This window comes from Chrysoperla carnea, chromosome X (genome assembly GCF_905475395.1).
Source record: "Chrysoperla carnea chromosome X, inChrCarn1.1, whole genome shotgun sequence".
Lineage (NCBI taxonomy): Eukaryota > Metazoa > Arthropoda > Insecta > Neuroptera > Chrysopidae > Chrysoperla > Chrysoperla carnea.
Window position 1 is genome coordinate 24502941 of NC_058342.1, and position 25576 is coordinate 24528516.

At 30.3% G+C, this 25576-nt stretch overlaps 1 protein-coding gene across 4 annotated transcripts in view; it reads left to right on the plus strand.

Moving 5' to 3' along the window:
* Nucleotides 1-22039, plus strand: part of LOC123302513 (RNA-binding protein Musashi homolog 2-like) — a 44906-nt gene extending 22867 nt beyond the window's left edge. For all 4 annotated transcript variants that reach the window (XM_044885470.1, XM_044885469.1, XM_044885467.1 and 1 more), the window contains exons 3-7: nucleotides 9270-9523; nucleotides 11122-11194; nucleotides 12627-13153; nucleotides 20690-20921; nucleotides 21994-22039. In XM_044885470.1, the coding sequence (XP_044741405.1) occupies nucleotides 9270-9523; nucleotides 11122-11194; nucleotides 12627-13153; nucleotides 20690-20785 (950 nt within the window). In that variant the 3' untranslated portion in view covers nucleotides 20786-20921; nucleotides 21994-22039. The remainder of the gene's footprint in view (nucleotides 1-9269; nucleotides 9524-11121; nucleotides 11195-12626; nucleotides 13154-20689; nucleotides 20922-21993) is intronic.
* The last annotated feature ends 3537 nt before the right edge of the window (nucleotides 22040-25576 follow it).

Sequence of the window (25576 nt, forward strand, 5' to 3'; positions counted from 1 at the left end):
AAGAATCAATTGACAAAATGCGGTACTCATATTTTACACACTCAACTCCATCCAGCGCCTGTACTATATATAAACGCATAAATAACGTATAGACCATTTATCGGCGCCCAATTGACTCAATGCGGTTTAAAGGCAAAATATTTTTTTCTCTACATTTGAAAAAAATTATTATTTTTATTTTGTAGGTGAAATGAATAATATGAAAAATTTTTAATGGAAATAGTAATTAAATATTCAAGCCTATTTTTTTCCATTTCTATTGTCTTTTTATTATGGTTCCGTAGCAAATATAAAATATACTAAAATCTTACAGTTAAGTACATAAGGAGTATCCGCATAACCTTAAAAGCGAATGTTTTTTTATTCCAATTTTTATACCAAGCATGTATGTAATATGCAAGGTATACTAAGTTTAGTCCCAAGTTTGTAACACTTAAAAAAATTGATGCCACGCACAAAATTTTGCTATAGGTGTTCATAGAATCACCTAATTAGTCCATTTCCGGTTGTCCGTCCGTCCGTAAAAAGTGAGGTCAAGTTCGTAAATAAGCATCATAGGTCAATTGTGTCTTGGGTCCGTAGAATCAATCTTGTAAACCGTTAGAGATAGAACAAAAGTTTAAATGTAAAAAATGTTCCTTATTAAAAAATAAACAACTTTTGCTTGAAACATTTTTTCGTAAACATCACTGTTTATCCATGAGGGCGCCAATTAGGCGGAAATTTTATAATATGTATTATACTTGATTATCAGTTATGTATGTGTCACATGTTTGTATGTGTTATGTGATAAAGAAATCAACACTGACTATACATGGTATTTCAACAATTAACTCAGTCAATTGTTTGTTTTCACTTGTTTTAACTTATATTTTTTCTTTTTTTGTATACGTCAATGCAAAACCGCTATCCTAAATGTAGGAATGTTAATTCCAAATTATCAGAAATATCGAAAATTCGAAAAATAAGACTTAAATTTAGTTCAGTTATATATTTGATTTATTAAAATCTAATAAAGTTTGGTTATGATAGAACAAAAACAATTTTTTACGAATTTTGATTACGTCATTATGGTAAAAAAAAAGTTAATTCTGGTAAATAACTTCGCGAAATTTTATTCAATTTGCAGGAAATTTTTTTTAAGCACACAAAGGCAATGTTTTGATACGCTCGCCGAAATACCAAATGCAAAATATATAAAATTAGAATATTAGAAATGATACCCGTCCGCCTCGCTGGGTCTAAATCTGAAGACCATCGCGTTATAAGCTTTACTTCTCCAACTTTCACTTATCCCCTTTCCAGAAAACCCGAAATAGGGATAGGGATTATTTTTACACAGGTTCAGTTCACTATATTTACAGCAATACTTAAATTATGCTTCACATTGATGTTCATAGATGGCTCAGTAAAATGTCAAAGAATAAATTTCATTTATAATATATATTTTTTAATATATCCTTATAAGTTATAGCTCGTGTGTTATTCTGATGTATGAGCTATATTATTGTAAAGTTTCATTAAAATCCATTAAATAGTTTTTGCGTGAAAGCGTAATTAACAAACAAGCAAACAAATTTACTTTCACATTTATAATAAATAGAATAATTTTTTGTTTGTTTATTCAATTCAAATTTGGTGTAAAAAAACTACGGAATCCTTTTGTTAATTTCCTCTACACGCTTTTCTCAATGAAGCCCTTGCACATTAAAAAGCAACGGCAGTGCCATCTGGTGTCATCTGCTAATGGATTAAGGAAATAATCCTTAAAATGTACATCAACTCAAAAATATATACAAAATATTCGGCTTATTTTGTTTGTTAAATCAAATCTTCACATTATCTACCGGGTGTATCAAAAAAATGTGCCACACTTCTGAAAAATTTGCATCATTTTTGACCTAGCGATTGGGTGTTCACAATTTTTAACTTTCTTGTAGAAATTCAAAGTTCGATTATACAAAAAGACGGAGGTCGTGTGAGTACTTTGTATCGTATTTATACATTTTTCAAAATAAATAAAAAAAATGTTTTAATGTCTCTAAAAGCTTTGTACACTTTCGTGTACATGACAAATAAATTGTGGAAAATTGCCAAAAATTAAGTTATTGTATCTAAAAACGGTATTTCTATTATCCAAGATCTGTAACCTAAATTTGTGATAAATTCCGGCATGTGTTTTAGGTATTTGAAAAAAAATTCTCTTTTTCTAGACAAGCACGAAGTTTTCATTCGCTTTACAGTCTTCTATTGCAGAAATATCATTTTTGGCTAGATCAAAATGATAAAAGTCCGGATTTTTATGTAATGAAGTGAAAAGCCAAAAACTCAGGAAATCTCTTTATTGTGTTTCAGTTTGATGAAGTTACTTAAATGTTTGAGGAAATTTCGTATTTCTTCTTCTCTTTTAAAACCTATGAAATTGGTCATACAAGTACCAAAAGACTGATTTTAATCTTTTTAATCTATCATTGCACCTAAATTTCTTAATTTCTTTAATCTAATATCCGGTCAAGATTAATTTTAAATTAAGTTGGTAGAACACCTGAAATAATTTTTTTAGTACAAAATTTTGAATTTTTTTAAAATAAAAATTATTTTTGTTTTAAACAAAAAAGGAGGAGGAGGCTTTTATGACTAATTTGCAGTTCTTTACATGTTAATGTTATAGAAAATGTCAAATTAAAATGATTGAAAAACACTAATTAATTAATCTTAATGGATTTAAAATTGTGAAAATAAGAAATCAAATTGCACAAATATTATTTTTCAAATGTAAATTATCATAATTATTTATTTAAATTTGTGAGACAATAATACATATTAAATTTTCAATGTAAGTCATAATTGCAATCCATACAATTATATATGCATCCATACAATTCTATAATTAAAGTAGTATATAGTTACCATGGAAGCGCCTCCAAAAACACTCACGCACGGTGCGAATATCAAAATTTTGTTCGTAGCGTCGATATTTTTAAGCGTTACAAACTTGGGACTAAACTTAGTATACCTTGATATATTTCATATACATGGTATAAAAAGCAAGCCTTTTATCCAAAATTGCCTTGGAGTTTGTATATCTTTAAATCATATTTTCATGTATTTTTAAACCAGAAAAATGGACAATCTAAAAAAATTTAAACAGGTTAATTCCCCTAAATAATATTTACGTTAAAAGTGCAAGCGCAGTAGTGATTTTTCCTACATGAATTGTATGAAGAAGTCCATTAATTTTTCATAGGATCATATTTAAATAACAACCAGAGTAATACCCATCCGCTTCGCTGGGTTTAAAATTAAAGATTGATAATAATTGCTCTAGCTTATCCCTTTTCTATAACACTCGAAATAATGGTAAGGATTGTTTTACACAGGTAAAATATATGTATGGTTTTCTATTTTGTTAAATGTATAACAGTCGTAATTATTCATTGAGTATATCAGAAAAGATGGCCGTGAAATATTATATATTGACTATTTTTACCGTAATCTGTAATTTATGGTAATGGCAAATGCCTACTTTTATAAAAATCTGTAATTTATGGTAATGTCAAATTAAATTAATTTTTATTTTTATATATTTTTTTATTAATATATCTTTATAAATTATATCTCATGTGTTATTCTGATATATCAGCTATATTGCTGTACAGTTTCATTAAAAACCATTCGCTAGTTTTAGCGTGAAAGCGCAACAAACATGCTTACTTTCGCATTTATAATATACTAGAGTGATACTCACCTGCTTCGCTGGGTTTAAAATTAAAGATTGATAATGATTGCTCTAGCTTATCCCCTTTCTATTTCACTCGAAGTAATGGTAAGCATTGTTTTACACAGGTCAAACATATGTATGGTTTTATATTTTTTTAAATGTATAATAGTAATTATTCATTGAGTTTATCAGAGAAGATGGCCGTGAAATATTTTATATTGAATATTTTTACAGAAGTCTGTAATTTATGGTAATTTCAAATAAACAAACATGCTTACTTTCGCATTTATAATATATAGAGATAGAGAATACATAATCTACAAACCATATGGACTATATAAGTATGAGATAGTGTTATATGCATGTCTCACTCTTATTTGAATAATAAATTATGACCGACGTTAAAGCGGTCCTCTGTAAAATTAGAACTGTCAACTGTTATATCTAAAATAATAAAAATCCATAATGATAGTTTAAAAATATATATGTTTAACCCCAATTTTGAACCGGGATAAAACAGAATAGCATCGCTGCATGCTACATACATGAACTGTTAGGTATATGTGATGCTTGCTTGCTTGTCTAGTATGAATGTTCTAATTTTCCAGGGAAATGTTTTATGCAACTTTTATGTGACATTTTCCAAGGTGGATGTTGTACTTTTGTGGTTTTGTCCGTTTAATATAATGTACACTCGAATGCAATAAAATTAACTATTTCATGAAATCTGTGTTACATTAGTAGGGACACAAAAATTTGCTCAATTTTACCAGCGAATTGCCGAAGGAAAAGAGCTATTACTTTTGTACTGAATTTTGAAAAAATTTCTTCAGATGTTCATCGATCCTGTTTAATAGTTGTCAAAAATGACCGTCGTTACAATTTATATATATGCGTTTATGTGTCTGTAAAATCTCTAGCGGTCGCAATTTAAGTCCGATTTGAATAAAATTTGGTATCAAAAAGAAGTACAAAATTTTGAATTTTTTTTAAATAAAAAATATTTTTGTATTTCTTGATCACTTTTAAGTAAAAAAGTACTAGTGTGATTTTTTCCCTAGACTACAAGTTTTCGAAATCAAAATTGATGGAAAACTAAAAATCCAATACCTATTCGATTTTAAGAAAAATGTGATTTTTTCAATCTCTGAGGAAATTTGCTTAACTAACGCAGCTTCTGCGCTATGAATTTTTTTATAAATTTTCTTTCGGTTTTTCAAAAAAAGTCATCTGTTATGAGAAAATCGCGCGGTACGATTAAAGCAACGGTACGTAATAGACTACTGTCCTTTATCTTCAAATGTTTTAATTAACAAGTGAAAACAAACAATTGACTGTAAGTAAAGAAAGGTAGCCACGCTTAGATAGCCACACATACATACATATCACACTCACATACCTAATAGATATTCCCATAAAATACATACTATATAATTTGCGCCCTCACAAGTAAACAGTGATGTTTACGAAAAAATGTATTAAACAAAAGTTGTTTATTTTTTTTATAATAAACATTTTTTACATTTAAACTTTTGTTCTATCTCTAACGATTTAGAAGTTGGGTGTCCTACGGACCCAAGACCCAATTGGCCTAGGTTGCTCATTTACGAACTCTATAAAAATTTCAGCTTGATATCTTATTTCATTTTTGAGTTATCGTGTTGTCAGACGGACAACCAACCGGAAATGAACTAATTAGGTGATTTTATGAACACCTAAACCAAAATTTTGTTCGTAGCATCAAAATTTTTAAGCGTTACAAACTTGGGCCTAATCTTAATATACTATGATATATTTCATATATACATGGTAGAATAAAAGTTATTTATGTTTCGAATAGAGCGTGAGCAAAATGCTCATAACGCGAGTGTTGACGGGTTAAACTTCACTATTTATAGGGTACGAAATACAATGAATACGAATCAACTTTGAACCTAGTGAATACAATGGAACTTGATTAAGTGAGATACCTCCATAACTTGAACTCATGCTGAGGTCCCAACACTTTGGCACTGAATTACCTCTGTTAGTGAGACGAAGCAAACCTCTATATCTGAGATTCGTTCTTTCGATTTTATCATAGTTACTTCTATAACTGAAATAGCGTGTGAATTTTAATGCATTAATCTCTGTAACTGCGAACTGAAATAGCATCTTTTTATTTGCTTACTTTTTCTTATTCTACCCCCAAATTCCACAGTTAACTTATTTTGAGCCTCATTGATCTTCTAATCTATCATACGAATTTTTATTTGAAAAATGTAGAAACGAAGGCTCAAATTGTTATCAGTGCGTGAAAAACTGAAACTAATATCCGTTTTTGGGAAGACACGCGATGAAGTCTGTGTCGAATTTAATTTGCCAAAGTCTACTCTTTGTAAACTAATTCTGAATAAAGATAAAATTCAATCACAATGTTCTGAAGGACAAGGAAAGCATAGGAAGCAACTTCGTAACAAAACTGCGTTCCGGTAAGTGGATCGATGATTAAAGAAGAGACACAAGATTTCGTGCGAAACCTATTCATAATTTTTGAAGCAGCAATGATATTAATAATACATTATTTTATTTAATAATCGCACCTCTATAACTGAAATAACCTGCATTCTAACCTCTATTAATGGAACCCTCCGTAAATGAGACAGATATTAATTTATACCAAAATATCTGAGACACTAGGTAAGTGGAATACATCTATAAGTGGATAACTTTGCAGGTCCCTTGATGTCTCAGGATCCACTGTATTACACTTCCCCATTAATCTATCTTGAATATGGAGGTATTATTTATAAAAACAATAGAATTAAAAATATTCTTCCGTATTTTTTTGCTAAAATCAATAAATTTGAGCTCACTAACAAAGCAAAATAACAAATTTTGCATGAAAAAAAAAAAAGAATGTATCTATTTTGAGACGCTTGTCTATAATAAATATCACACATTAGGTTGTTCGGGGCGATTATTGAGGTACTAGACTACGTTGAAAACGTTTATTTACCGGGTTAAAATAACACCAATACGACCGAATTCATCCAACATACATATATATATATTCACCATCGTTTTCTAGCGAAGCTAGTGAACACAACAATATAAAATTCTAAATTTATGGTTGACATGTAGTAGTATAAGAGAACATAACATAACCTAAAAATATAATAATATTATTTTAATTAATTAATATTAATAAATAAAATGGTACTCAGTTATAATACCATACTAATATATTGTTAAATTAATTACGGTTATACGTTTTTAGTTTGTGTTTTTTTTATATATCAACATATAATTAAATTATGAAATAAGTGATATTAAAAACTTATTTGTTTATAGGTTAGGTGACTATTTTATACTTTGTCTGAATAACATTGTCGCTTATGAAATATGTTTTTTGTTTAAACTGTGTTGTGTTTTTCATGTGGTGTTTTGAATTTATTTCGTGAATAAAATAATAACCATTTGTTTAATATTAAAACATTTATTTTTTATATTTTTGGTTTCCTTTAAACATAAGCCTAAGGTAAAATTATCAAAGATAATTGATAAGATCCCTAGATTTTTGAAATTTTATTTCAAAATTTATCCCAATTCATAAATCAATTTTTTGTATTATAAATACGTATTTCGGCTACAATGTAGCCATTATCAGTATGACTTAGCTAATCGCCATTATTTCCCTGAGAGAACGTATTGGTAATACAAACAAGTGAAAAAAATCAATTGACTGAGTTAATTGTTGAAATACCGTGCCTAGACAGGGTTGATTACGGAATCGTTTGTTTTTTTATGTCATGTAAGTAAAGAAAGCTATCACGTATGTGCTTAATTCTGGAACCAGAACCCCACATTCTTGAAAATTATTAGAGCTAGGCTAATGTTAATCACAAATTTAAAAAGTATGACCCAAATTTAGTAGGATTACATACTTGGTATATCAAAATTGGATAAAATTTGGATGTGATAGAGCAAAATAAAATTTTTCAGATATGATGTCACTTTTTCTCTAGCTATCACTTATGTGCTTCATTCTGAGGCCAGGACTACACATTCTTGAAACCTGTTAGAGCTAGGTTAAATTTGATCACAAATTTGGAAACTATGACCTAAATTTAGTAGAATTACATACTTGGTTTATTAAAATTGGATAAAATTTGAATGTGATAGAGCAAAATTAAATTTTTTGGATTCTGATGACGTCATAAAGTGAAAAAATTCCATTTTGTTGATAACATAGGCAAATTTTATCCGATCTCATTGGAAGTTTTTTTGAAACCTACTAATTTCGGGTCATTATTTTCAGCGGTGATGTTAGTTTTTTGATAGCTATCACGCATGTGCTTAATTCCGTGATCAGGACCCCGCATTCTTGAAATCTATTTGAGCCAGGTTCATTTTGAAAAGTATGACCCAAATTTAGTAGAATTACATTCTTTGTTTATCAAAATTGGATAAAATTTTGATGTGATCGTCTAAATAGATATTTATACAGTTTGAATATTTAATAGCGAAAATGGCGTAGGATTATCTATTGTAGCTTGATAATTCTTAGGATAAAATTTTACTACCGTTTCAAGTTTTTGTAAAGTAATTAGACCGTTAAAAATTTATACAATACAGGCAAATAATTAAAATTCATTTAATAAATGCGTTAAAAATTTATGATTATTGTTTATACATGAAATAAAATATGGTGTCAAAACTCACATGACTTCCATGTGAAGTTTCAATTGAAACATGTAAACTATTTACATTTAATATTTGAAATTTAATAAGAATTACATTGCCTTGGTTAGTTGAGAGAAAGAAGTTGACCAATTTTAGACATTTTCTCGGAAAATTATTCTTTAAATGGGAAAACAAGCGCACTTTTTTTAATAAATTTTGGGTTAAGTTTTTTTTTAACAACATATTTAATCCAAATATAATTACGGAAATTGTCTTCTTTACCGATTAGGGAAACAATTTTAATTTTCTTCTGAACCTTTTCGACCATGGGCTTCGACAAAGGAGGGCAGATAGGGACAGCTACCCCTCACTAGAGATTGATCAAAATGATTCTCCCAAAAATTGATCCCTTTAACCCTCTTAATATTATCGAATGGGCTTAGTATGAAATTAGAAGAAATTAGAAATTAGAAATAAATTTTTCTCCTATATATTTACTTGAACATACCTAGAATTGATACTTTTCCTATTCTCCATAAATCAACTTGCCTCCTTATTTGCCATCGGCTGAGGACGCCCTTGTTTTCGACCAAAAAAATTTCTTTATATCGCAAAAATTACAAACTACTCTGTGGTGGTGTGTAGATGGAAGTTAAAAAAATGATTACCTACGATTATTGTTAATTTTTCAAGGAACGAAACGAATTTTTTATTTTACGTGGGTAGAATAATTGCCATCGTATTTATAGAAATCACAAAAAAAAGTGAACAATTTTTAATGTTCAAACGACCACATTGTTATAATCTGTAAAAAAATAAAAAAATTATACTTTGTCAAAATAAAATCGTCTCTAACATCATTATTTTTTATGTATTTTTTCAGGTACATTAGTACCAAACAGAGTATTTGTTGGTGGTATATCTGCGAATACAACTGAAGTGGAACTTGCCCAATTATTTAGCACATATGGTACTGTAAAAGCAACTAAAATAATTTCGGATCGTGCTGGTGTATCAAAAGGTTATGGTTTTGTAACGTTTGAATCGGAAGAGGAAGCGAAACGATTACAACGTGAAGCTGATAATATTGTACTCAGAGAGCGAAAATTAAATATTGCGCCTGCAATTAAAAAACAGGTTGGTATCATTTTATTTTTGATTTTATTTATTTATTTTTTTTTTTTTTTGTTGAAAATAATAAAGGAGGCAAAATATTATAATACCAGGGGTTTTACCTTCGTTCAACTACTTCCATTACATACATTATTTCGTCCTTATTCATGCAAGGATAATTAACCATCCCTTTCCCCACTTGTAACACCTGTATGGAGGAAGATGAATCCTCCATACGTATTTTTTGGTTTATAATGGTTTAGAATGTTTGAATTCGAAACTTTGGATCCATCAACCCTGGGAGAACTCTAGGCTCCCAAAGAACTTTATATCTTTATATGCTTAAAATAGCATCTCTTACCTGGAGACGTCTGGTCTTCGGGTGAAGTTATTCTCAAGGAGGACATAGAGGACTCCTTGGTCTAGGTGCTAGGGATTCATTTTCCTCTTATGTATTATTTTTAAGGCAGTATTCTGGTCTAGAAATTTAAAGAAATCGATTTTTTTTTCTTTGCATATTTTTAGAGGTTAGACTATTAGAATATGTTCTTAAACGGATTTTTCAAAATTCGAATTATTTTCGGAGATACAGTGGGTTTTACTTTCAACTCCTTTCAAAGTATTTGGTTTCAAGAGAAAAGTATTCGTTTTTGGACTTGAATTTTATTACAATTGCTGCTCAATTCAGACAGATTTCGACGAAAATTCTCTTCAGTCAATGTAGTTATGATAGAACAAGCACCAGTGCCCCGAAACTCCAAGGGCCCTTAAAACTTTGAAAAGAAAGGAGGAGGTTCATTGATTCTAATCGTTTTAAATATTTAAATTAGTGAAATGCGTAAATAAATTAAATATAAATACAGTGGAACCTCGATAGCTCGAACCTTAAGGGAAATGCTTAATGAGTTTTCGACTTAACATGTATAGTTCGAGATACAGAGGCTTTAATTGCTAAAATTTCGACTTAGAAAGGCGCGATTATATTTTACTATCTACTACACCATTAAATTTTACTAACTTCGACTTATATATACGAGTCAGCTTTTGGAAATTCGAGTTACAGAGTATAAGCGTATTTAGGTATTCAGCAGAAGGAAATGGCATTTTTTTTCGGCTTACTGAGGATTACGACTTAATGAGGTTCAAATGTACACACAGACTCTCTCAGTAGTAATAGATAATAAATAATAAACTCTATAATAAGTAATAGAAACGGGAAAGGGATGGTGGGAGCCCCCTTTTTTCTCTTTGCACTATGGTCCTTCTCCACCTAGCTACGCCACTGCCTTCAATACAGCTGATTTCCCTGCCATGAGAATATAAGCCTTTTTTGGTGAGTTAGCGGCCTTTTCAAATAAAAAATTCTCAGTTTATTTTTGACAGAATTTAAACCGTGTCATTTTGAGCATGTTGTATTATTGATTTTTCAATTTCCAGTTCCCTATTTACCTTATATTTAATAATAATGTATGAGTGAAATTAATTAGACCACTCCTAACACGTAAGCGTTTATTATCATGTACCTAAGTACCATGAACAAACGGAAAAGTGGACTCAAAACTATATTTTGATTCAACTCGACAAATAAATTGTATTTAATTGAATAACATTTCACTTTATAGCCATTTTCACGACCATTGGATGGAACAACACCAGGAAGTCCGCCAGGTTTAACAGCCATACCTACATTGTCAGGTATACCAATTGCTTAATATTTAACTTGTGTTCAATGTAGAATATATTGTCTTGTAGAAGCTATCGACATTTGTCATGACATCTCTTTTGTATTCGACCTCACCATATACCCCCTTATCCAAACGTATTGTCATATGGGATTAGCGTGTCATTCACCGATCAACATCGTTGTAGTCACTAGTCTAGTAGGATAGACAAATTTTATTAATACAATGTTGTCTATGAATTGGTCTCATATGTTTAGATAATTTCAATAAAAATGAACCTTCGTGTACGCGAGTCTTTAGGAAGTTTATTAAAACCTTATAAAAACAGTTTATTGTTATTACCTTAAGTTGTAATGTTTATACAATAATTAATATTTTATACTACAGTTTTTGATGAAAAATCAGTCCTTCCAGGTCAAAATTGGCAAAAACTGAAATAAGGTGGTAATTTTCTGAGCGATGAGGATGTTTTTAGTGTTTTAGTCAAATGAGTTTCTTGTAACATAATAATTCCTAGCATAATAATAATGCATACTTCTCAAGTAAATTATTTCCAACCGTTACAAACTCTGTGCAGACTAGATAAAAATTTTGTTTCTCCCTTCCAAACAGAAAGTGTCAACTAAACTAAAAGAAGTTCCACCTCCGTCGAGCAGAAGAATAGTATAAACACCACGGGAGCAAGTAAAGAATGTCTCAGATCACATGTTTTCATATTCTTTACTTTTTTTCCCTAAATGAGTAGTATATTATTGAAAGTCTGAATTGGATTTTGAAGATCTGATATCGATATCTCAATTTTAAACTGATTGATTCGAAAGAACTAAACCGTTCTCTGCGAGATCCTGCGTCCTAGACTAGTTAATTAAGTCGCTGACACTGACGGCTACACAGGATTGTTAGATGGAAGGTTAGATATGTCATAATTTTTTGCCAAGTACGAGAATGTTAAAGCAAGCTGTATAACATTCACATGAGAGCAGGCATGTTTGCCTTGTAACCTTCTAATGACTATTGCAGCCAGGAATTCTGGGAATTCTAAGAGAGGGCAGTAATTGTTAGGCTAGAGAGGAGTGTCTGGACCTGTCTTTCTTTGAGCACTTTCTAATCTGTGATATTAGTTGTAATTTAAATACAATTCCACAGAGGCGTAAATAGCTAATCTTGATATTGATAACGTGCAAATCGAATTTAGAAGCAGGAAAACTTACAGAGAACAAAGTTCAAAGTTGTTGCTTTTAAAAATGACTCCCAATAAATTGATCTGCTCGAATTTTGAAGTGTTCATTTTTATTGGAAGTGCTTATATGAAAATGATTTGTTTTTTCAAAACCGTAGAAAAAAAACTATCATGACCTTCTTTTCTTTACAATCTCAGAAAAATTCGTAGTTTAAATTTATTATTGTATCAAAAATAATAAAACTTGAATGAAAATATGTCCTAGCGGCCTTAGCAAAAGGATTGAAGAAGACATATCATTTTTATGGTAATTGCAGTAGAGAATGTTATTCTCTAGGTGCAGGTCCCGCAGCAGCTGGTTTTGGTTATTTCCCATCAGCGGCAGCAGCGAATGCTGTAAATGCGGCCGCAGCATTAAACGGTCCATACTTTCAAAACGGTGGTGTTACTTACTATAATCCAGCGATTCCAGCAAATAGTGGACCTGGTGCGGATCCAACAAGTGGTGTTTATCCAGCTGCAGCGTTATATCCAGGTGGGGCGGCAACAAGTCATACAGGTGGCCCACCTGTTTCAGTTACACAACAATCGGCGAATTCCGCTGCTGTACAGCAACAACAACAGGCGTGTGCAGCAACAGCGGCCGTTGTACAACAGAATATAGCTGCACAAAACGCGGCAGCTATTGCGGCAGCTGCCGCGGCCGGTTATCCGGCAATGTTATATCCTCCTATGTATATGCCAGCTGGAGCTCATCCTCAACAGTACGCAACGTATCCAGGACATGTACCGGTTAGTTAATTTTAATCATACGATTTTTTTTTTTTAATTTCATTTTTTAAGAGCAAAAATTTAATTAGCTAGCCACTAACTGTTAGAACTTAGAACACTCTTTTCTACGAGAAAGAACAGTTCATGGCGCACAAAACCTTTTTACTTAAAAGATTGGTACACGCAAGTCCGAAGAAAAACGTGATGTCACGCTTTGGACGACGCTTTCCTTGTCAGTTTCTTTAGCCTGTCACGAAACATTAAATACCAAAATATTGGCTAAATTCATGGCGTGCAATTTAGTAAGAGAGTGTTTTTTTGGTGCGAACTCTGATATTTACATTCCTGCGGCTTGAACGGTCAAGTATATCGAGTTTGCATTCACTGAAACCGAACATGTATAAAGGATCTCGCATTAACCTTATGAAAATTGGATCTCGATGATATTTTCTTTTATTACGAGAACTAATTTCCTTAAAATTGGCGCGGGGTTCTTTCATTAACATTTGGCTAGCTATGAAAATGCTCTTAAAATACTGAAATAAGTCAAATCTTGTAAAACATTTAATTCGAAAAGTTTCTAGAAGGAAAAATTTGTCGTGTAGATATTTTTATTGGGACTTGTAACGTAAAAATAATTTATGGGAACGTTATACAGTCTCCTAAAAATTGATGGATTTGTAGTGCTTAATTTGACTAGAATTAAACTACTAAATCGAGAACTGTAAGATTGGAAATACATTTGCTACTGAAAAAGCATGCAAAGCTGTTACTATGAAATAACAAGTTTTCTCCATGCGTTTGTTAATTTTCTAGTGCGATTTTAGCTTATACATTATTAATTTTTGGCCGATAATCTGACTGCTTAGCAAAAATTGGACGATGACACAAGAGACCTTGCATAAACCTTATAGGAAAGCCATTTCGATAAATTTGACTATTATCGATAATCAAACGTTTCACTGGTCACCAAATCCGAAAATTATGTTTTCTATCACAAATCAGTGATATAGTAAAAAAAAAAAAAAAAAAAAAATAGGAAAAAATAGGCCGGAGTATTGTGGTAATTACGAGTTGCCTGGTTTAAGTTTGTCGACTATAGAGTAGTTGGTTGGGTTCTGAAGATTTTTTCCGGCCTATTTTTTCCTAAATCCTGAGTGAGATTTGAGTCCTGATCATTTGTAAGCGAAAAACGAGTTTTCGGACTTGGTGGCCATATATTGAAAATCACAGAAAGAATTTTCTCACAGGATTTATGCAGGGTCCTCTGAAAGAAGGCATTGGCCTGTCTTAGTGCTGAATTTGTGCTGCGTATATAACTATTTAGTCCGAGCAAATCAGGAATTTCTCAACATGAAGTTGTAGGTTTTTAATTTTCTTAAAGGATTTTCGTTACTCGTACTCGCAAAATATATCTACTAATTATATAAATTTTATAAAAAACAACTTTCTAATTTTAATGTTCGTCTAATGTTTGCCAGATATGAATCAGAGTGAGGTTTTAATTGAACCTGAAAAGATATGTGCCTTTGAAAATAACATTTTTACTTTGAAGCATTTTTCTTTGAAGTTTTACGTGTATGTCAAGTTAAAAACTCTATATATGTATTGATTTTTGATTTTGATGTTAATATCTTAAAATATTAAACGAAGTTGTTGACATACAAAAATGTCATTGTGGAAAAATAACCACAAAATGCCTGAAAAGCCAGATCCTGCGGGTTCCGAGAATCCTTTTTAAAAACTCTACGTTGAAAAATTACTTTTTTAACGAAATTAACAAAAATAAACTGATAAAAAATAACTAATTTGCTTGGTCTAGTTACAGTTTTACAAATATACAGATTTTTTTATTTTTAATAAAGAATATAATATAAAAATCCCCTCCATAAAAATCTAGTGGGGTCGTTCAATAAAATTTACATTTTTTTTAAACTTGAATGATCGTGCCCTTTTTTTGGAAACAATTGAAATGTTTTTACAAGATTTGTATGAGATGTATTTTATGCCTGATTTATTAAACAAAACAAAATCCATTAAAAATGTGAAAACAAAATCTAAATTTGACATGTGTGCGTTTTTAAATATGACATTTAGAAAATATGAAACATATTTATATGGAAACAGGGTGTTCAAAAATTATAGAAACAACATCAACAGATTATGTTACATAATGTTTCACAAAATTTTCAAACATCATATCATCTTGATTCATTTTAGTCGATGCTAGTTTTAACCGCCAGACCATTTTAACCACCGACTCAAAATTATTGAATGTCGGTTCCCCATTGCCAGGCATCAATACAGTAGATACTCGGTTCTTTTTCCTCAGCGCTTTTCCTGCCGAAATTATCATTTGTGATCCCCCATTTTTTTAGGTTAATCTTGATAGCACAATGTTCTGTGATAACTCTCGTAGTTGTATCGACGAGATTCTTCTTATGATTCATTTGTCTCATTGTCCTAGTGCTATGAATCTTCGGCTACAAGTTTCGAACAATGACACAATCATTTCTTCTGATCTTTTCTCTGTAATTTTATCGATAAGATCCTTAAACGATTCAATCGATACTAGCGGTTGGTTCAAAATCTCCACACAGTCCCTTTCTGTTGCAAGCTTTGCCAGTTTGTCTCCCTACTTCACATTTTTGAGGCCAGAAATCCAACGTAAACAGGCTGAATTCTTAAGTTAGGTTAGATTAGAGTATCCTGGAGTGAGACACACTTAGACCATAGGGTCCGTTGTGAAGGAGAAGAGGGAGTGGAGATCGGATTGGTCGCCAACGAAAGGCTGCGACCAATGAGTCATTCTCCTCATGGCAAGAGCTGGTCAGTGATTGGGAAGATGAAACAGCGTTTCTTCCTCTCCCCCATTGTGACAACTCCTGAAATATCTGTAATGCACTGATAAACCCAATTGTTCAGCGTGCCTACTGCCTAGATAGTGTCCTGTAATAGCGGCAACGATTTTGCTTACATAGGTTCATTGAAGTGATATAAGATCTTCGGAACGTCTACGATTGGGCATAGACTATGTCTGTCTTGCTGTATCACAAGTACGTTCTTTCCTCCATCTAAGAATGGCCTCGCTTATGGTTTCCTTATTCAAGAGCAGCTTGCAGTTCCCAAGGGAACTCCTGGATGTCTGAATGACGCGATCGATTGTTTAATTTATAAATAAAAATCTACATCGTTTTACTTTGAACACTCGGTAAAATACTTTTAAATAATTAAAAGGCTGTTTTTCATATTTAATGAGGGGTGTGTTGTTGAACATGATGTGGTACACTCAAATAAGCACACCTTATGTTCCATTTTCCACCTGAGTTTAGTGTGTGTAGCACACAACACAACAAAACACACCCACAAAAAAGCACATAAAAGCACATAAACTAGAAAATATACTACATATCATAAAAAAAAACGCATTCGATAAAACTATTCAATCGAATTTGAGCTCAAACACGTTTAGGAGACTTTTTAGTCAATTTTATTTATATAATAAAATATCCTGTGTGTTTTTACTGGGTGTTCAAGTTAATGTAGTATGTTGGTTTTACTAAAAAGAAATGTTGAAAACTATTCAAACCTAGCTCGTTGAAAAGTTTTCCATCCATTTTCGAAATATTTCTCTAGAAAATAATTTTTCTTAATGTAATTTTTAAAAATTAAATATGTAAGCGAGAGTAGACCTTAATCGTTCAAGCCTGTGCATCAATCTGATTTACTTTTTTAAAATTTTTAAAATGAGAACTTGCAATGAACTAGCGTTATCATCATGCTAAAAATTTCATTCAACCTGGTGAATTAATGGTGTTACTGCTGGACTACCATTCAAAAAAACTGCGTTCGAAACCCAACACAATCAAAATATTTTTTGTATTATTTATACAGTGGAACTTGGTTAAGTGGGATCTGGACAAGTGAGAAACCTTCCTAACTGGGACTCATCTTGAGGTCCTAACACTTTGGCACTGAATTACCTCTGTTAGTGGGACAAAGCAAACCTCTATATTTGGTATTCGCTCTTTCGACTTTATCGTCATAGTTACCTCTATAACTGTGACAACGAGATAATTTTGCATACTTCTGTAACGGAGATAACATCATTTTGTTTGTTTGTTTACTTACTTGGGTGGTTAAAATTAATAAAACCAAATCCAAGAACGTCTACACTACAAAACACATAAAGTCACAACAAAATTTACACCGGACTGACCGGCAAACTGAGCAGACACGAACTCACGCAAAGTTAGCCGAACGACGCGCGATAATTCACTGCCGAAACCGAAACTGATGCCGAAACTATATTTTTTATCCGAAACTGGCCGAAACCAAAACCGAACCTTCGGTCGGACACTAATTTTTACCATCAAAAATAGTAATATTTTTTTGCCATTCATGGTACACTTTTTCACCCAATTAGTAAAATGATATTTTTATAAAAATTTAGAAATGTTTTGAAATGATATCCGTATGGAATATCGACATAGAAACAAATAACAAAAAAAAAAAAACTTTTTCATTACATACAATTTATTTCAAAGAGCATTTTATATTGCATTTAGAAATAATATTGCTTTAACCAAAGTTTCCTAGAAAATAATAACATCGCCTTTGGTATAGAATAATGCTTTATTAGTTTCTGAGAACCTATATAAATTGTATCATTAGTATACAAAGGCACTAGGATATCAAACGTTTTATTAAGTTTTCCTCGAAAAACTATTCATTAAAATAAAAAATTTTTTTGTATAACAAAGAGTAAAACATATTTATTATCTTTCAATTGCAATTAATTTTTTCCATTTAAAAATATAAAATACTAGCTGCAATATCTTGTCCGGGTAAAATCCATAATTTTCTACGCTTTAAGCATCCAAAGCGTGCATCGTAATATACCATGGCTCACATCCTATTGTATCTAGAATCAACCACACCAATTTTACATGAAGGCGGTCTATTCAACTCGTAATCGTTATCATAGAATATTACACACAGATCACGCGAGGGATATTTTAGCCTGTAAGTGGATGCGATGTGATGAATAAGAGAGAAGACTGCCAGTTAGTTCCTATGTGTCCTTTTTATAATGATATGTCATAATCATATGATGCATAGACATTTTTTGTCTGCTACTGTGTAATGTAACAATATCTAGCCAATGACATATAGACTAGACAAGGATACAAAGGAACTGGCAGTCTTCTCTCTCATTCTTCATATTGTAAATTTTGGGCCATGGCGTTCTCTATGTATAATATTCTATGGAATATATCTACTACTCTGAGCGTACAGCAACAGCTAGTTTTGCCAACCTCAGAAAATCGAATTATTGTATTTTAGAGAAGTTATGTTTAATATTTATAAATTACAAGTATTTTCTAGAGTTTTTTTTTCGTTTTTCGAGAATTTTTCACAAGGCCACTAGTTACCTGAAAATTTTCAACTTTCTATCTTTTATAGTTTTGGAGAAAATGAACACCAAAGTTTTGTCCTACTACTTTTGCACCCTCACAGATAGACAGTGACGTTTACGAAATTAGCCTCTCAATTAGCCTCTCTTTTTACGTCCTGAGCACGCTATAAAAATTTCATCTTGATATTCTCTTTTCGTTTTTGAGTAATCGTGTTCACAGACAGGCGGACAACCGGAAATGGACTAATTAGATGATTTTATGAACACCTAAACCGAATTTTGCTCGTAGCATCAATATTTTTTAGCGTTACAAATTTGGGACTAAACTTAGTATACTCTGATATATATTACATATATACAGAGTATAATTATTACCAACTGACAACAGTATAATAATTGAGAACCTTTCTGAGTATTCTGAGTTAATTTAGCCATACTATAAACATTCTTTCCCCACCAACCCTCCCTTCCATTTTCATACAAATTCTTTATGAAATAATTGTTTTTGAATCAAATACTTCATTTTATTAAAATAAAATGCATACCCTGTTACATGGAGCTTTCTGTACTAATATATACGCAGTAACGATATTATAATAATATCGAACGACTAATAGGGTACAAGGCGAGACACGAATCAAACACTTGTAGCAACATGGGAGCTTGTCCAGCTGTCGCGTGTATTAATATAACGAGCTATCGTGCTTCAAACGAAAAAGATTCAAATCAGTTTGATTTTTTTATGTTCATTGTGCTTTCACAACAAGAGAAACTGGACAGTGACATAATTTTTGTTGTTGCTAAAGTTCGTCGCTGCTAAATGTAATGTTTAATTTTCGCTATCTGCATAGCGAATAAGTGGCTCTTAAGCAGCAACTATACTCGAAAAGCAGGCAGGGAGATGTTATTATATATAATTCGAAAGTATTCGAAAAATATTAGGTCGCAGAAAATTATAGATTTTAAAACTTAAACTCAAATTTTGAGGTCTTATGTTTCGTAAGTTAATCGAAAAAAATTATTTTACCTATAGAAAGCTACATTATCAGCGAGTAACATGGGCTATATTATATTTTCAAAAAAGGGTTCCGTATCAAAAATAACGAAGTATTGTTGTAATTACGAGTTGGTTAGGTTGAGTTTGTCGACTATAGAGGAGTTGGTTGAATTCTGAAGTTTTAAACCCTTCAAAAATGGGATACTATTATTACAGAAATTTTTTTCGGTCTATTTTTCCTAAATCCAATTAAAACCCATACAAATTTAAGCATAAAGGCGGGTAATCGAGGGCAAGAGAAGTAAAACACGGTAGTTTTTGAAATTGAATTTGGACAGAGAAGAATTTGAACACTTTATTTCAAAGTTTGTCTATTTTTTCAAGTTATGCGATTTTTCGCAAAATTTCATCTAGTAAACCGTTAGAGATAGAACAAAAGTTTAAATGGAAAGAAATGTTTCTTATAAAAAAATTAACAACTTTTGTTTGAAACATTTTTTCGTAAACATCACTGTTTACCCGTGAAGGAGCAAACTAGTGATCTTGTGAAACATTCTGGAAAATAATTTATCGAAAATTTTCGAAAACCAGTGATGTTTACGAAAAAATGTTCCAAACTAAAGTTGTTTATTTTTTTTTTATGAGAGACATTTTTTACATTTAAACTTTTGTTTTATCTCGAAAGTTAGCGTAAAATCTAAACATAACTTGCCAAATAGGCAAACTTTGAAAAGCTGTATCTCCGAAACTATGGATTGTATAAAAGCCGGTTTTATCTCAAATTGTTGCAAATTTAACCTGCTTTAAAATGAAAACAACAATTTTTGATTAAAAACCAGCCCTTCCGGGTCAAAATCGACAAAAACTGGTCAACATTTTCGACATTTTTCTTTTTTTTTTTCGGCATGATCCGGTCGTTTGCCGAGGTCGAAAACTTGGATTTAACATTCCCTTTACAATAAAAATATCTGATTTGATGCAAGGTTCCCCCTTTTTTCATGTTTAATATGACTGAATCATTTTAAGTAATTTTTTTAGTGTTTGTTTTTAGTGGATTTTGTTTAAAAAATGTATAAAAAAATCATGGTATAAAATCTATATATGTGTAGACAATCAAAAATCTATCTTATGGATATTATAGTCTAGCAATGGATTTCTGACAGCTGATGCAACTGGGATACCCTACTCCTTGGCACCACAACCCACATACGTTCTATTGGACACCATTCAATACTGAGTACAGTAAAACAACCCCTCCAACTATCAAAATTTAAACAAATTCAAAAAAAAATATCACTTGTGGTGTTTTTTTTATATGTGAAAAATTTTTTCTTATAAAGTGTGTCATTGACTTACAAAATACGTCAAACACGGTATGTATGAAAAACATTCAAAATTTATTTTATTTTATTTAAATTGTACTAAAGTTGTAAGGCTAGCTTCGCACGGTCAATATTATCGATATTAAACAATATATTGATCGTCTGAGGAGTATATTGAAACAATAATATTGACTTAAAAAATATTGATGACAAAACATCCAGCTAATCTCACACGATCAATATTATTAAGCCAATATCGATATTGAACACTTATCTTATCACCAAAATACTGACAATGTAATCAGCTACATATCTTGTTCTTTAAAATTGAATCTACATTCCGCCCTGATAAAAAAGCCCGATTCATGAATCGGAGATTTCCAATTCAACCTATCGGAATGAATAGGATTCAATTAGAAAAAATTTCAGATTCATTCCAATTTTAAAGCAATTATTTGAATCGAACTTTAATTGGAAAAAATTTTCAATTCATTCCGATTGAATTCTGATTCAATCCCAATAGAACTAATCGGAAATTTCAAATTGGTTCCAGTTCATGAATGGTATCGAATTGAAAATTGCATATTCGGTTCTATTGGATTGAATCTGAATTCAAGCGGAATGAATTGGAAATTTGAATCGGAATTTAATCGAACTTTTTTATCAGGGCGCAAACTCCTCATCAAATTAAATTGTTAATTATATTAAAAATTCTCAATTAATTCGTAAGAAATAAGACTAGGAGAATAAATGAATTAATTTAAATAAATTGAACGTTTCGTCATTAATTTATGACTTTCTCAGTAACTTATTACATTCCTCGGCAACTGTTGGGATTTGAATCCATTCAAAACATGATAAATTTTTCTACGAAGACAATACAAAGCTGATATTTATTTTTATTTATTAATACTTTAGTACAATTTTTAGGCCGGGATCCAGCGATAGATATTTGTAACCAAAATCATTCCAGTTATTTTTCTTTTATATGAAGTATATATCAATCGAATTGAAATGTTAAACCTTTTAAATGTTTCTAGATCCTGGACTATTTCTAAATTCAATTAGTACAAATTCGATTACATAACAATTAATATAATCCTTGTATTTTTTTTCTTTTCAGCTTTCATATTAACTAAATCAGCTTTTGTGTCATCAAAAATTCGTCGTGAAAAAATAAAATAAATACATAACCAAAAAATAAATAAATAAATAAAAGAAAAAAACAAATGAATATTTTTGAAAAATATATTTATGAAAATTTTCTTTCAAAAAATATCTAAATATTAAAAATTTAAGGAAAAAAAAAAGTATATATTATATATATATAAAATATTTATAAAAAAAAATTATTTAAGGAAAACCAAAAACCCAAAAAACACACATATTTTGTAAAAAAAAAAAGAAACAAAAAAACAAACGTCAGGAAGATACCAAGCATTTTCTGGAACAAAAACAAAAATGGCGTATCTAATACAAGTATATATTAAAAAATACTACGTGAAAGTGAAACCCATAGTGCGTGAAATCATACAATTAGACATTTTTTGGGATTTTATTTTATCGATTATATTAATATTTAATCCGATATTAGTAATATCACTTTTTTCTTTTGTACTATTCATGTATTATTTTTGTTATAAGACCAAAAAAATCTGGTATATTGTCTTAATTAAGGTTGCATCATGGATCGCTGTTAATTTCATGTTAATGAATTTAATAACGATCATGTATGATTCATTTACGAAAATTTACGAATATAATCCAAACAATAGTCTAATACCCACATAAGTGTCGTATTGTTGTGCTAAATTTAATCTCTGTGTAATTCGTATCTGCGCGCGCGCCTCTCTCTCTCTCTCTATCTTCTTTCATCCTTGTCTAAATGTATCGTCATCACACTCAAAAATCAGCTTTGCACACTTCAAATTTCATTTCATCAAAAAACCATACACCATGTTCCAAAAGATCATCCCATTTTCCCGTGGATTTTCGTGGATCATCGTGTATTTCTTTTTTTAAATCTAAATGTAATGCACTTAAAACTACTAAAAAAAAACTACTATCGCCTTTGTGATACTAAAAGTGTCAAAATTAAAAAATTGCCACTTGTACAAAAAAAAAAAAAAAAAAAAATTTCAAAAAAATTAACAAAAAAATAATATTTTAAAAATATTGTACTTTAAGAAAATGAATCGTCGTCTTTTTTTTTTTATTTTTTCTGATATATTTATAAAAAAAAGTTCTAAATTCAGAGACATAACCTTTCAGAATGAAATTGAGCGCGAAAATATTACAGAAAATGTAATATCTTAAAGACGAAGTGTTTTTTGAATTTAGAATTTTTTAAAAAATCTAGATGTTTATATAAACTTATGTCATATCACACACGAATTAAGGTTATGCGTCGATGTCGCATTTAAAAAAGAAAATTGCGATTTAAATGTTTGTGTAATTCGTGTAAAACATTGCCTGCCTTACATTTTTCTAAGTCTTGCAGAAATTTTTTGTTATTTTTTTTATGATTTTCCATCATAAACGAAAAATATGAGAAAAAACAGTGGATCAGCAGTCGTTTTCCAATTTTCAAATTAAAAACGAAGAGAACGTCATTTAAATAATGTAAAAAAAAAATAAATCGCGGCTGTGTCAGTGATTTTGATTGGTGTGAATTTTTTTTCTCGTAATCGCACTCAAAATATTAATTCAGGTTGGATTTTAGAGACAACAGTGGGTAAACAGAAGAAGTTTAGAGATAATATTATTAAAAAAAACAAAATACAAGTATTTAGCTAGAACTTATAAAAATTATACTTAAAAAATTAGATAGAATTATATATATATAAATATATAAATATTTTAGAAATGTAAGGAAAAATCACGTTTTTTTCTTTTTAATTTCAAAATTTCCAAAAGCATTGTTTTGGTTATTCATTTAAAAGTCAAAATTTCATTTCTCGACAAGGTTTTTACGTCTTGTTTAAAGGTATAAAAAATGAAGCTGTTTTTAAAAGACAGTTTTCACATTTAAGAAAAATGTTTACACATTTATCCTGGTGTAAAAGTATGCAATAAAAATTATTTTTAAATCTTTAATCAAACAGGATAAAAGGTTCCACATTATTGTGGTACCTTAAGTATTTTCAATATTAAGAAATATTCAATCGATTTTAAAATCGATCAATAAATTCACGATGAAAGGTTAATATTCGTTTCGTAAGAACAACGAAGCGCTTCTAAAACATTTCAAACCTGACATTTTAGACCTGACGTGTGGTTTTTACCATCTTGGTAAAATCCCCTTTAATAGGCAAAAATTAGGAAACTCTTCATTTTAAATGTAATAAAACTGCGTTTCCCAGGCATTTATCACCTCAAGGGGATAAAACCACATCCTGGAATAACCATAACAGTGCACCTCTGTGAATTCCACTTGATTTAATTTAATAAAAAAAAAAGCCATATTTATTAAAAACAAAAAAATATCTTTAGTGTCATTCTAAAAAAACAAAATATATATAATAATTAATAATTAATTATAATAAATTAAATAATAATTAAAATTAATTAATAAGAAAACGAAAAAAAAAAACTATTCATGAAAAAAAGAAAAATAAAATGAAAACATTAGTTAAAGGAATTTCAAAATTAATTAATAAATAATTTATATTAAGATATAAAAAAAAATACTTGAAAGTGAGTATCAAATAGTGAGATATTTCTGTAGGTAATTAGTAAAAAAAAAACAATATATACACACAAAAAAAAACTTAAAAAAATCAACAAAAAAATATAATAATATTTAATAATAATTAATATTAATAAAAAAAACATTAGTTTTACGATAATTATTTGGTAACGCAACGAAATATTTAACGTCTGAGTTGTTGTAATTGTATTTTATTATATATATAATATATTAAATATATTTATCTTGAATCAAGTGCGCATGCTCAATATTTTAGTATAGTAAAAATAGTTTAAATGTCTATTTTGGGAAATTAGTCAAGAATCAAGATTTATTGTGAAATTAGAAAAAATATATCGTAAAAATTACCAAAATAGCTTTGGTTACGATTCTCCAATCTTCTTTGATATCTAAAAGATAGTTTTTCTCGGTTTTTGTCAAATAATAGAAGCGTAAATTAAAATAGATTAAAAATTAGTCCCGTGGATTAACTTTTAAGAAGTGAAATCGGATTTTAAACCCATTTACAGGCAAAATTATTATTTCCATCTGGGATTTTTGTAATGAGAAAACTATTAAAAGAAGTATTGAAGGAAGCCGGTAATCTGTTTTTTCCAACTCTTAACTTATCTTCTCACATTTTACCCAACTTTAAATAACGTTCCTTGTACTTTTAAGCAAGTTTTCGAGGTTAAAACAGGTTTTAGAACTCCCCATAGGCAAAATCAGTATTTCCACCTGTAGTTTTTGTCCTGAAAAAGCTATTTCAAGAAGTGAAGGATCGAAGGAAACCGGTAATCAGTTTTTTTCATCTCTTAAATTACCTTCCCATATTCCACCCTACTTTAATTTACGTTCCTCGTACTATTCTCGACGGAGAAGTTAAGTACTACTCTTTAATATCAAATTTAAACCCAGCACTCTTGGAAAACTTGGCTACAAATATGAACTTTTAGTATAAAATGTATCTTTTTACGAGATCTCGAAAACAGTGGTGACAAATCTGCCAATCGATGAA